Source organism: Eleutherodactylus coqui, chromosome 6, assembly GCF_035609145.1.
Source record: "Eleutherodactylus coqui strain aEleCoq1 chromosome 6, aEleCoq1.hap1, whole genome shotgun sequence".
Classification (NCBI taxonomy): domain Eukaryota; kingdom Metazoa; phylum Chordata; class Amphibia; order Anura; family Eleutherodactylidae; genus Eleutherodactylus; species Eleutherodactylus coqui.
The window spans coordinates 22,479,883-22,494,445 of NC_089842.1; the positions used below are offsets into that span (position 1 = coordinate 22,479,883).

The 14,563-nt window shown below is 46.8% G+C and overlaps 1 protein-coding gene across 1 annotated transcript in view; it reads left to right on the forward strand.

The window, feature by feature from the left end:
• Positions 1–14,563, forward strand: part of LOC136633506 (IgGFc-binding protein-like) — a gene marked incomplete at its 3' end in the record, with an annotated part of 33,054 nt that overhangs the window by 2,101 nt on the left and 16,390 nt on the right. Inside the window, exon 2 of the mRNA XM_066609266.1 lies at positions 13,048–13,105. Within this exon, the coding sequence (XP_066465363.1) occupies positions 13,057–13,105 (49 nt within the window). The remainder of the gene's footprint in view (positions 1–13,047; positions 13,106–14,563) is intronic.

Here is a 14,563-nt window from a genome sequence, read left to right on the forward strand (position 1 = left end):
GTCCACCACAGATGCTGCCACCCTCAGGACACTGCAACATCGGTTTCAGCTGCCAGAGCAACGACTGCTGTGCGATGTGCCCATGCAGTGAAATTCTATGCTGCATATGTTGGCCAGGCTGTACGAGCAGCGTAGAGCAATTGTGGAATACCAGCTGCAACATAGGCAGCGGAGTGGTAGTCAGCCTCCGCACTTTTTTACTGAGGAGTAGGCATGGATGGCAGATATCTGTCTGGTCCTCGGAAACTTTGAGGAGTCTTACCAAATGGTGAGCGGCCATGCGGCCATCATTAGCGTTACCTTCCCGCTGCTTTGCCTGTTGAGAAGTTTGCTGCAAAGCACAAAGGCCAATGTTTTGCGGTTAGAACAGGAGGCGGGGGATGACAGTATGTTGCTTGATAGCCAGACCACCCTCATGTCTATATCTTAGCGCGTTTTGGAGGAGGAGGAGGAGGGGGATGAGGAGGAGGAGGGGGATGAGGAGGAGGAGGGGGAAGAGACTGCTGGCCACATTGCAGAGGGTACCCATGCTGCTTGCTTCTCATCTGTTCAGCGTGTATGGGCTGAAGAGGAGGAAGAGGATCCTGAAAGTCATCCTCCTAGTGAGGACAGCGATGTGTCCCTGGCACACAGGGCTGACTTCATGTTAGGCTGCCTTTCCCGTGACCCTCGCATTAGATGCATTCTGGCTAACACAGATTACTGGGTGTATACCCTTCTAGACCCATGGTATAAGGAGAACCTTTCCACTCTCATTCCCGAAGGGGAAAGGGGTACGAGAGTGATGCAATGTCACAGGGCCCTGGTGGAAAAGTGATGCTAAAGTTCCCATCTGACAGCACTAGTGGCAGAAGACGCAGTTCAGAGGGTCAACTAGCAGGGGAGGCGCGGGGATCAGGCAGTATGTCCAGCGCAGGCAAGGGAACACTCTCGATAGCCTTTGCCAGCTTTATGGCTCCCCAGCAAGACTATGTCACCACTCCCCAGCACTGTAAAAAGATGGTGAGGGAGTACATAGCTGATCGTACCACCGTCCTCCGTGATGCCTCTGCTCCATATAACTATTGGGTGTCAAAGCTGGACACGTGGCATGAACTTGCGCTGTACGCCCTGGAGGTGCCGGCCTGCCCTGCTGCTAGCGTCTTCTCAGAGAGGGTGTTTAGTGCAGCTGGGAGGATAAGCGTACCCGCCTGTCAACTGTCAGCACCGACATGCTTACACTCATAAAGATGAACAAAGGCTGGATTTCCCCAGACTTCTCTTCTCCACCAGTGGAAAGCAGCGGATGCTAAAGATTCTTTTAGCTGCAACAGGAGAAATGTGCATCCTCTCTCTAACCCCAAAAAAGGGGAGAAGTAGCTTGGTCTATACCTTTCAGATCTTACTCCTCCTCCTCCTAAACAGCATGTCATCACGCTGAACCGCCAATTTTTCTGCGGGTCAAAAGGCTCTGTTAAAACCAATATTTTTGAAGGATTGCCTCCAGGTTCTGTTACAAATAAATTAACAACGAGCTGTATCTTTAAAAAATGTCTATGGCTTTCACCTGCCCTCGGGGTTAAGCAATTTTTCTGGGGTACACTTGTACTCTTGGTACACCAATTTTACAGGCCCTCGTCTATACTCTTGGCAAACAAATTTTTTCAGGTGTTCGCCTATACCCTTGGTACACCAATGTTTGAGCAGTTCGCCTATACTCTTGCAACAGAAAAGTTTCTGGGGTTCGCCTATACTCTTGCTACAGAAATGTTTCGGGGGTTCGCCTATACTCTTGCTACAGAAATGTTTTGGGGGTTCGCCTATACTCTTGCTACAGAAATGTTTCAGGGGTCCGCCTATACACTTGCTACTAAAAGGTTTGAGGGGTTTGCCTATTCTCTTGCTACAAAAAAGTTTCAGCGGTTCACCTATACTCTTGCTACAGAAATGTTTCAGGGATCCGCCTATACTGTGGGTGCACAAAGACTTCCCATAGTGGTGTTCAGCTGTCTGGCACAAAAACACTGAATGACTTGTGCAGAAGTGTGGGCCGAGGTCCTTGGTGGGGTGAAATTCTGCCATGTGTGGGCACTCTAATTTCTTCATGTGTAATACTGTCTTTGAGTTTCATGGGCTCACCTATGCTGTGGGTGCACAAAGACTTCCCATTGCGGTGTTTTACTTATCTGACACTAATACACTTACTGACTTGGGTAGGGTGCAGGCGGCTTTCCCATTGCGTTGTTTTACCTATCTGGCACAAATACACTGAATGACTAGGGCAGAAGTGTGGGCCGAGGTCCTTGGTGGGGTGAAACTCTTCCATGCTTGGGCACTCTGATTTCTTCATGTGTAATACTGTCTTTGAGTTTCCTGGGCTCACCTATGCTGTGGGTGCACAACGACTTCCGATTGTGGTGTTTTACCTATCTGGCACAAATACACTGAATGACTAGGGCGGAACTGTGGGCTGAGGTCCTGGCAGGGTGAAACTCTGCCATGCTTTGAGACTGTAATTGCTTCATATTTAATACTTTCCTTGGGTTTCATGGTCTCGCCTATGCTGTGGGTGCACAAGGGTTTCCCTGGGCGGTGTCCAGCTGTCTGGTACAAATACACTGAATGACTTGGGTAGGGTGCAGACGGCTTTCCCATTGCATTGTTCAGCTGTCTGACACCTACACAGAATGAAGTGTGTGGGGACACATGGATTTCCCATAGCTATTTAACTCACGGCACCTTGGGTCACACAAGGTGGAGGCTGGGACCGAGCCTGACCCTGGGCGCGCTCACGTGCTTCCTACACAGAGTATTACACGTCCTACCTCGGTCATGGTTTCTCTGGGCTTATTATGCCACGTCCTCCTCCTGCTTGGGGTCTGGGGATCAGCGCTGGGCGACATGTATTATCTCCCATGCTACAAATTACCACAGTTATCTGAGATACTGGATTGGAGCATTCACAGGAAGCGTTAGTGATTTAATGAGACTTTCACAGGGTCATTGTATACCTGTGGTGGCTACTTTTGAGACACCTCCTGTATCAAACCAATCTTTGTTGTTAGTATGCGCTGCTGCATTGTGGAGAAGTGTAGAAGTACTGGCACCTGAGTCCCCTTTATGCCCACGTTTGCAGCTCCTGACAATTTTGTGACGGAGCTGGCATGGGATTGGAATTATGATCGTACGTCAATTTATCATCAATTCTCATCAGCATTGTGGGCTATCGCCCACACTTTCAAAGGGGGTCGCTGCCTGGCCCTGCCAACCCTCTGCATTGTCTGTTTCCGGTTACTCCTCATCGCAGACGCACGTATAAATCGACATGAGGGTGGTGTGGCTATTAAGCGAGTGTGTGGCATAAGGGAAGCTGAACGCTGTGCAGGGAAAATTTTGTGTGCACTGTGGACGCAGGCTCATCCTGGGGGGGATTGGACAGCAATGCCAGCATGTAACCCAGGAGAAGAGGCAGCAGTGTCACCCCCAGGCAGTGATTGTCCTTGGTTGCAGCGAGTGTGGTGCTTAGCTAAGATGTGCCAGCGCGTGTGCCTTGCTGCTTATGGTCTGTCCCAAGTAAATTGTTGGGCGGGGGACCGCCAGGCTCTTGCCCCCAATTTGGCTTCATAGTGCGACCTATGAGCCTCAGATGCACCCATGCATGCTGTCCCTGCCATTCTCTATCCGTTTCTGTGGTGTTTCCATGACTTTCTCATGTTTTTAGGTGTTTCACACAACCTCCCCCATGCGGAGCATCGGTCCCATACAAAAATGCTTGAGACCCCATTGACTTCAATGGGGTTTGTTACTGGAAATGAGCTCTCGAGTATTAAGAAAAGTTCAACTCGAGTACCAAGCATTCTTGGTACTCGAGTTCTCTAGTGAGCACCTCAATCCTGTCTTTGCTGTGGAGTGGCACACTGAACCCACTGTTGGTGTGATGGTCTAGGGGGCCATTAGATCTGGTAGAGGCTCAGCTACAGCAAATGTGGAGCGATATGCCGCAGGATGCCATATGGAACCTGTATGCCTCCCTGCCCAACTGTATCACATTTTGTATGCAAGCTAAAGGGGGTACAATAGAGTCCTACAGTCTCCATGCCCACCCATATCGCATCTCCAAGCTAGAAGTGGCCCAACAGGGTACTAAAGTCTGCCTGTATCACATCTTCTATCCAAGCTTGAGGCAGCCCAACAAGGTACTAGAGCTTCTATTCCTGCTCGTATCACATCTTATATCCAAGCTTGAGGTGGTCCAACAAGATACTAGAGCTTCCATGCCCACCAATATCACATTTTGTATCCAAGCTAGAGGCGGTTCCCTAAGGTACTAGAGCCTCCATGCCTGCCTGTATCAAATCTTGTATTCAAGCTAGTGGAGGTACAACAGGGTACAGTCTTGCCCCTCCCTCTCCTGTATCACATCTTGTATCCCAGCTATAGATGGCCGGGAGTACTACAGCCTCCATAAAAGAGTTAAGTGATCATGAGCTGATTGGCTGAAAACTACATCTCATAATAACATAGTATTTTAGGCTGAAAAAAGAAAATGTCCAACCAGTTCAGCCTATAAACCCCCACGCCCCAATGTTGATCCAGAGGAAGGCAAAAGCCGCAATGAGGTAGAAGCCAATTTTCCTCATTTCAACAAAAAATATTCCCCAATATATCCTTCCCTAGTGTGGCAATCGAAATAATCCCTGACCCTTCAGAAGTAATCAGTAATATAACCTGTAATATTGTAATGCTAAAGAAAGGCTTCCAGACTCCTCTTATACTCTTTTAGTGAGTTCTCCATCACCATGTCCTCAGGCAGAGAGTTCCATAGTCTCACTGCTCTTACAGTAAAGAACCCCCTTCTATGTCGGTGTAGAAACCTTCTTACCTCTAGCTGAAGAGGGCGCCTCCTTTTCATAGTCACAGTCCTGAGTATAAATAGATGATGGGAGATCTCTGTATGGTCCCCTGATATATCTATACATAGTCATTAGAGCGCCCCCTTGTTACACTCCTGGGTATAAATAGATGATGGGAGAAATCTCTGTATTGTCCCCTGATATATTCATACATAGTTATTGGGTCGCCCCTCAGACATCTTTTTTCTAAAGTAAATTACCCTAATTTTTGTTAACTTCTCTGGGTATTGTAGTCCACCCATTCCATTTATTACTTTAGTTGCCGCTTTTATACCCGCTTAAGCTCTGATATGTCCTTCTTGAGTACCGGTGCCCAAAACTGTCCACAATATTCCATATGTGGTCTGACCAGTGACTTGTAAAGAGGAAGAACAATGTTTTCATCATGCGCCCCTAGACCTCTTTTGATGAACCCCATGATCTTATTTGCCTTGGCAGCAGCTGCCTGACACTGGTTACTCTAGTTAGGCTTACAGTTAACTAAAACCCCCAAGTCCTTCTCCATATCCGTGTTCCCCAGTGGTTTCCCATTTGGTGTGTAATGGTGACATGTATTTCCTGCCCGTGTGCAGAACCTTACATTTATCAGTGTTACACCTCATTTGCTACTTTTCTGCCCCAAACTTATCCAGATCCATTTGCAACCGTAAACTGTCCTCCAAAAACCATGGGATTTCATGGTAAAATGCACACAGTTCTCAGTCAGCCTTTTTGATGTGCAATTAACATGCATATTAAATATGCAGTAGGAACAATCTACAAATCTAGTACAACTGCATTTCAAACACCGTGTGGGGACACAGATGTAAAAGGTTTAACCAGTTACTGAACAACCCCTGTAAAGTAGCACTGCCTGCATGAAAACCATAAACAGAAGTATACGTCCCCTGCGGGGCTGCCAGGATCAAGCGCTGCAGCCCGCTGTGGTCCCAGTGATTGTTGTGACAGATGAAGGAAATCCAGCATGACTTTCTTGAACTCCTGGCATCATAGCACTCAGAATGTGAGAGTGGCGTTGCCAGGAGAATGAGCTGCCAATTTTGCGCCCATATGAAGAAGACCCTTTAACAGCACAGGGCGTACATTTACGTCTTGCGTTTGCAGGGTTTATACAGAGCAGGATCACAATGGCCATTCAGTTCTGAAGGCTCCCAGGGCTGCCATGAATAAAACGCCTTTTTCATTTTTGAAAGTCAGGAGGAATAAAAGAAAATTTAAAAAAAAGGGGGGGGGGGGATGGTCCTTAAGGGGTTAAAGGTGTTTTATCAAGCTTTAAACATGTTGACTATCCACAGGCTATTGAATAATTGTTGGGAATCGTGAGAGCGGGGGTCCTGTACACCCTGTGAGAATGGAGCCGTGAACCTGCTACTCCATTCATCTGCATGGGACTGTAGAAAGCGTTGACTGATGCATTTAATAGTGCCTGGCAGTGTTAGGGTTAACCTATGAATTAGCATTGATTGGAGGGGCTTTATTGGCTGTGTGACCCGCCCTGCAGTTGGAGAGGGTTGTGGATGGCACGGAGGTCAGGTCTGTGATGTGTAATGGCATTAGATGGTTAAGGGCTCATGGGTGTATGTGTCCCGTGTATTATGTTCATGAGGCGCCTTCACACGGGCGTATGCGTTTTTATGGTTGCCTGCATGCGCCGTTAAATTGCGTGAATGAAGAAAAGATGTGATCAAGTTCGAGTTTAATGTTTCTTGTCCATTTACATGACCGGGTGCGGCGCATTAGCGAAAAAATATGCTGCAGCTTTGAAATCTGTCGGTCAGCGTAAATCCTCGGAATGACTTCTATTGCCTAAATAAAGGCAGCTGTAAGCTCTTCCCTGCGCTGGCCGCTGCAAAACGCTCTCCCCTCCCTTTTTCTGCAGCCCCCATAGGAGTCTATGGCAGCCGCCAGCGAATATTGGTCGAAAGATAAAGCAAGACCGATTCTTTTCCCGCAGTGTAAAAAAATCTCTCATCTGAGCGAATACATTGGAAGCCAACGCTTCAGACGGTCGCAATGTTTGGCCGACATAAAAACGTCTGCGTGACTAAAGCCTGCGGCCGCTTTCACACGGGGTAGAAAATCATGTGATTTTTCTCGCGATGCGACAGCGCTACAAAGTCGCACACGTGCCGCCCGTGCATTCCATTAGGTTCCTATGTGAGATTTTTTTTCACAAGTAAAAGCATCACTAGCGCTACAAAATCAAGTTTACAAAGCTGTGATATCACACTGATCTTGTAGCGCCAATGTCACTGTTGCCCGTGTGAAAGAGGCCTGAAATACGCAGTACACAGAAAATACGCATGTTGGATCCCCATAGCCTCTGCTGTTGTATATGAAGTGATAAAATAGGACCTGCTGTGTTTTTTATCATGCGTAGAAGGGCTAAAACAGGCAAACGTGATTTTTGTCCTGTTTTGCGGGCATGAGAATCACAGCCGCAATACGGGACAAAACAAAACCATTGATTCCTATAGTTTACCTTTCCCTAGTGTGATTCTCGTGCGATATTACTACGTGAGAGAAGCCTCGACCTAACTTTCTTGCATGTAGTTTTCCGTCGTGCGAGAAGAGATGGGGTAGTATCTGGCGTTCTGCTTTCTTTTAAACTTGCACGCAATAGCGAGGAGTTAAAACAGTAAAAAAAAAATTCACAGGTTCATTCGCAAATATGCTACATAGCGGCAAGCATATTTACACATGCGCAAATGTGTGTCTGTTTAAGCCCTGATATGCAGGTGTGAGAAGTCCAATGGTCTTTTAGCAACACATATTACGCGTGTTAAAAATACACACATATGCCGCCGATATGCGCCCGTGTGGGGAAGTCCGGAGGCTCTCTGGCCCAGGCGCCCGTGTGGGGGAGCCCTGAGGCTCTCTGGCCCAGGCGCCCGTGTGGGGGAGCCCTGAGGCTCTCTGGCCCAGGCGCCCGTGTGGGGGAGCCCTGAGGCTCTCTGGCCCAGGCGCCCGTGTGGGGGAGCCCTGAGGCTCTCTGGCCCAGGCGCCCGTGTGGGGGAGCCCTGAGGCTCTCTGGCCCAGGCGCCCGTGTGGGGGAGCCCTGAGGCTCTCTGGCCCAGGCGCCCGTGTGGGGGAGCCCTGAGGCTCTCTGGCCCAGGCGCCCGTGTGGGGGAGCCCTGAGGCTCTCTGGCCCAGGCGCCCGTGTGGGGGAGCCCTGAGGCTCTCTAGCCCATGTGGCTGGCTAGTAAACATGCAGGGATTATGTGCACAAAATCTGCAGTGTTTTGCAACATAATCAGGGACTGAAATCTGCATACGCCTGTTGAATGAGCGTTTATAGGTGCCACATGGGTGTAAGCGCATTTGAGCCACGTATTTGTGCAATCGGTGTTGCATATATGTTGCCATATTCAAAATTGCGCTTGCCAGTGCGAAGCGTAGTTGCGCATGAATGAGGTTAATTTCTTCCCTTTCTCTGGCCATTCAAACTGTGCCCCATAGCGCACGGGTTTGAATAAAAAGCGGGAGGATAGGTGCTCCCGTATCTTTTCTGCACGAAGTATTAATGGCCGGGAAAAGAGCTAGTGAAAACAAAACATTCAGGTGTTTTCACCTTTACTGTATGTTTTTGTATGACAAAAACCCGCGCGACCACGCCCTCATTCATTGAAATAGCCAATAGTGTAATTATTTAAATATGCGCAGGTAAACAGACCATGTGGCCCCCTTTTTTTTTGTGCATACGAACTTTGCCTATGTAAGCGAACTGATTGTGTGCGCACATTTTTCATGTGTAATATGCTATCTAAACGCTGCCATGTGAATCTGGCCTTGGGGCAGTTCAGACGAGCGTGTTAAGCTGCGACATTGTGCGCAAGAAATTTCCATTCCCACCCCCCCCCCCCCCTTCCTTCCCCACAAAACGCAGAGAATAGAACCCAAAAAAGTAGGTCCTGTGCTATCTTTGGGCGTTTTGCGCCCCAGAGACCTCCACAGAGATCTAGGGCAGGTGCGCAGACACGCAAGTCTGCAAGTGCGGGTATACACGAAATACTGCACATAACTGCATCTTTTAGGCTAATTAGCTTTTTAAATCAGGGCAGGGGTGATTCTCCCATGCATGTGAATGAGTGGTGCCTGCGCAAAAACGCTCAGTAAAAGAATTGCACAGGATCGAGCTTATTTCGTATCACGATCGTCTAAAGTCGCCCATTCTGCTTCTTCACATGGGCGTGTCTTAGTCCCATTCTGTAGCCGTGATTACAGGAGGGAGCGAAACTACTGAAATTGTTTTATTTTCACTAGCGGTATTCCAACCATTAATAGTACGGGCGAGAAAGGATAAAGCGTCACCTATCTTCCCAATGTTCTTTTCACATTCGCGCGTACTAGTGCGGAGTTTGAAAAGTAGAGGAAAAAAAACACGCTCATGTGCCACTGTGCTCCGTAAGGGCCCACACTCTTGTGTGTTCTTTGCCCTTGGGCTTTAATTACGCATTGAGAGTAAATCACGGGAGTTTTCTACCTTGTGAGACAAAACTCGCATGAAAATAGAACCCCAAAGTGCAGCGTTTCCTCTTTTTCTGTGAGATCGCAGAAATCTCGCCGATTATTGCAGTAGGCAGGTTAAACATCACATCCGCTAGTATCTGTCAGTGCGATGCAATTTTGAAAAAATGTTCTTATTGAAAAGATGTCTTTAATGTGCTTTACAATTGCATCTTCTTTGATACCGTTTTTTTCCACAAATCGCATTACGCTAGCAGTGTAAATCACATTTTCATAAGCGCAACATTAGTCTGAGATTGATGGCTCGATATCGCGCTCACCCGTGTAAATACGGCTTATGGGGTTGTCCGAGTAGAATTTTTTTTTTTCTAATAGCTTCCACATGACCCACAATAATAAAGGAAGTGATACTCGTCTTCTCCAGGAAGTCCCCCTGCCGGTGGCTCCCACCAACATTATTCCATCACTGACCTGTGATTGGCTGCAGCAGCTTATTAATGGGACAGCACAGGCTGACTGCAATACGTCATGGGGATACCTGGAGCCGCCAGGGGGGCTTGCAGGGAGCAGGAGAGGTGAATATCCGCTCATTTCATTATTTTGGGGCATGGGGAAGCTGTTTTTCCACAAAAAAAAAAACTCTGACCCCCTCCTTTATGGTCGCGATCATATACTGCTTTCTCAAAACTGTGATAAAACCCTGACGTGTGAGGCTGATGCTGTGCCCTTCACTGTCCAAAACAATCCCTCCCAAAGAAGGAATAGAATATATGTTATACTCATTGTCAGTAACAACCCTTCCCCAGAGGTTATTGGATGTAATTACAATATAAGAGCAAAAGGGTCATTTATTGTCGAACTGAACATTTGAAGGGAGGCTCTAGTACCTTGTTTTACCACCTCTAGCTTGGATACAAGATGTGATATGGGCAGGCATGGAGGCTCCAGTACCCTGTTGTACCACCTCTAGCTCGAATACAAGATATGATATGGGCAGCCATGGAGGCTCTAGTACCCGGTTTTGATGCCTCTAGCTTGGATATAAGATGTGATATGGGGGCATGGAGGCTACAGTACCCTGTTGGGCTGCCTCTAGCTTGGATACAAGATTTGGTACAGGTGGGCATGGAGGCTCTAGTACCCTGTTGTACCACCTCTAGCTTGGATACAAGATGCGATACGGTTGGACATTGAGGCATACAGGTTCCATATGGTAATCTACAGCATATAGCTCCATGTCTGCTGTAACTGTACTTCTAAATTATGCAAACTCGTAGGTTGTGGAAGTTGGCATCCCAGATGGTCCCATACATGTTCTATTGGTGATAAATCTGGCGACCCAGCGGCCATGCAAGTGTGACAATGTTGCGGGGACATTACTGTGGCCCCCTTGTGTGTGCGGCCGAACATTAGCCTGCAGCCTCTTGGAAGCCGCCATGAGAGGAACAGCTGAGCTATCATTGTCCCTTGTACCACTACTAGGGGTGACCAACTGTCATATGCAATGGCCCTTCTAAACCATCACACTAGTAGGGGGCAGTGTGCCACCCCATAGCAAAGGCACGATTGAGGCACTCACTTTGAGGTCTCCAGACACAAACATGGCCACCGTCAGTGCCAAAAATAACCCGAATTTGTTGCTGAATACATCCTGGTTCCACTCCATAGCAGTCCAGTTTCATTCTTCTTGACACCACTGCAAACTGAGTCGATTATGGGTGGGAGTCCAAGGCAATACACTTAATGGACATTGTGAGGTCAAATGTCCTTCAGCCAAGTACTTGGCAATGGCTCAGACAGACACGGGCCTGTAACGATAGTGCCACTGACTATGGATGGCAGACAACAAAACAGTTGAGGCTTCTCATACTTGTCGCATGATCCGACAATCCTGTCTACTGGTGGTCTGTCAAGGGCATTTTGAACTCAGTCGCCTTGTGTCCTCGTGCACCCACTGGTCCCAACACCCCCTAACAGTCTGGTCAGATGCTCCTCTCTACTGGTGGTCTGTAGGGGGCGTCCTGAGCCCGGTCACCTTGTGTGCCCTCACACATCCACTGGTCCCAACACCTCCTAACAGTCTGGACATAACAGCCTGGTGGGTGACAATTCATCAATATGACCATCCAGCTTCTCACATCCCAATAATGCTCCCCTCTCAGACTCCGGTAATGGGGTGAAATCTGTTCTCTGCGTTGTAGAGGCGTCTAGTGGTCAATAAGCTCTACACAAGTGGAAGAAGAGGTCACTACACACAAGGAGCCTCCGAGAGCCTTTTGTAGGCCAAGGGGGGAACCACCTTTAGGGCCTCAGGTGACAAGACAGTCTATCTAATAACCACAACTCTCATCATTCACATATCTGCCTTAGATGGAACCGCATGCTGAGTTTTGCAGCAAAACAACTCCTTCTAGGGGTGTATTATGGAAATGTCCTGAAATAACACCAACTGGAAGGTGACTTCCCTATGAGTCAATATCCCACATTTTAAGAGGCCTTGTAATAGAGATAGAGATGGGAGCCAAACCAGATTATCCATGTTTTGGGGTACATCAGTACCCAGCTGTCTGTATATGGGTATTCCTGTTTGACTCATCACTAGTCATGTTACAAGGCCTGTTAAAAGGTCAGATATTGACTGCTAAGGTAGCTGCTTTCCAATAGGTGCAATGTGGAAGATTATTTAATCACCCATTTGTATAACTTTTTACCAGGGAGCATTGCATGGCCGTTAAGACTCCCTACACTCTCATGATGCTTTCCACAAAGAGAAATCTTATTCCCTTCTTATCACTTTATACACAAGTTTCCTAGTTATAGCATTCATGGCCAACTGTAGAATAGGCCACCAAGGAATAATGTGGCTCTGACCTCCAAAGACCTTCATCGATCAGCTGGCTGAATAAAGGAATGAGCTGCAGTACCAAACGTGACCACGTGTGTGTGAGGTCACTGTGCCAGGTATTATAGTAAAGGATCAGTGATGCTCGAGTAGGTGCTGCTCAGTTTTGTTTCTGCTGATTTGTGGGCGACTCGTACATTAATGGCCTGTACTAAGGAATCCTTGGATTGGCTTATTATGGGGGAGCCATTTGCTATAAGATTTGTGTATTGATCATTGAAGGGGTGGTCCAGTGTTAGGAAATCATGGCTGTTTTGTTTTTTTCCATACTACACTGCCACCATTGCCCATGGTTTGTGTCTAGTATTGCAACTCAGCTCCCATTCACTTCAATGTTGCTGAGCTGCAATACCACACACATCCCCATGGGCAGGGGTGGCACTGTGTTTGGTAGAAAGAAGCCATGTTTTTCTAACCCTGGACAACACCTTTAAATGTCAGTTAAAGCCAATGTGAATTGTATGATGTTTGGAAGACCACTGGCATCTATGTGATTAGGGGCGTAACTATAGAGGATGCAGGGGATGCGGTTGCACTCGGGCCCAGGAGCCTTGGGGGGCCCATAAGGCCTCTCTTCTCCATATAGGAAGCCCAGTACTATGACTAAAGCATTATAGTTGGGAGCCCCGTTCCAGGTTTTGCATTGGGGCCCAGGAGCTTCAAGTTACGCCTCTGTATGTGATCCTACTGTGCAGCCATAATGGTGGTTATCTAGTTAACCCTTTGCATGTTGCTTTGTCTGCATAAGCTACTTTCCTAACCTCTTCTATTGACTTGTATTTTTAGTTTGCAGTAATGGATGTCAAGCTACTTCTGTGTGTCTGGGCCTTTCTGTGCCTAAGAGGTAAGTGTACTTACAATGACCAATTATCTTATTGTGTGAGTATTGATGGGGCACTTGGCAACCATAACAGATCATTGAGTGTTGTATCCCTCATTACAAGTCTTAGAACTTCCATTTTTTCTAGCCTCAATGCTAAAATGGTAAATGTTTTAGCGTGTTACTAGACAACCAGCTTCAATTAGGTTGAAGTGGTTAAAGTAATAAATTGTAACATACTTGCCTCTCCAAGGCCGCTGGGATCCAGAGCTTTAACTTTGCTGTGGTCCCAGTGGTGGTTGTGATCATGACCATCACAGGAACTCGGGTGACTGTTGCAGCGTCAGTTTCCTGAACTACTGGCATCATGGCACTCAGGTTATGAGCACTGATGCCAGAAGAATGGGTGGTGACACTGCAGCCTCTCATTGGCTACAGTCTTCACCTGAGTTCCTGTGACCTTGGCAATCACAACAACTATTGGGACCACAGTGAGGTTGCAGTGTTGGATCCCGGTGGTTTATTATTCTAACCCCTGCAGCTCAATTGAAGAGGGCTTGTCCGATAACCTGACAACCCCTTCAAGGTCGTGGGCTTTTTAATGTACTATTTAATGTATCATATGACGTACTGAAAACATTTTTACAATTTCTAAGCGGATGAAATTGCTTAGAAGAAGGGGAAAAAAGCAATTCCACCATCTTTGGGGTAAGTATTGTCTTTATGACGTACACGCTACGGCAAAAATGACGTAACTTCATTCTGTTGTTCAGTATGATTACAAAGATAACAAATTGACTTAGTTTTTCTGGCTGTATTATATTTAGAAAGTGTTTTTAAATATATATTTTCTGTCGCCATCTTCTGACTGGCATAACTTATGTTTCTATCTGATGCTGTGTGCAGGCTTGTTTTTGTGGTATCTGTGGTTTTTGTTGGTACCATCTTGGAGTACATACGACTTTTTGATGACTTGTAATTAATTTTTTTCTTAGAGACAAGGTGCCCAAAAAAGTGCAATTCTGGTGTTTGTTAATTTTACGGACCACATTCACTGTTCTTGATAAATAATGCGTTATTTTGATAGACCACACTTTCATGGATGCAATGATGCTTAGTGTTTTGTGTTTGTTTTTTTTTTAAGCATTTAATATCCTTTAATTTATTTTTCAATTATAAAACTTTTTTTTTTTTTTTTTAATTTTAATCCCCTAAGGGAATTTGAACTTGCAATAGTTTGATAGCTTATATGGTATAATGTAATAACATAGTTCATTATACTGTTGTATTCTGACAAGCAATCTATTAGGGCACACCTTGATAAGCAATCATTCATGACAGCCCTAGGCGCCTTCAGACGGCCCTGGACTGCCATGACAACTGAACAGCACATCGTAATCTCATAGCTAGTGGGCTGTTCAGGACTCCCAAATGCTGATCTCGGTATTTAAAGGATGAACAGCTGTGATCAGCATTATCTCT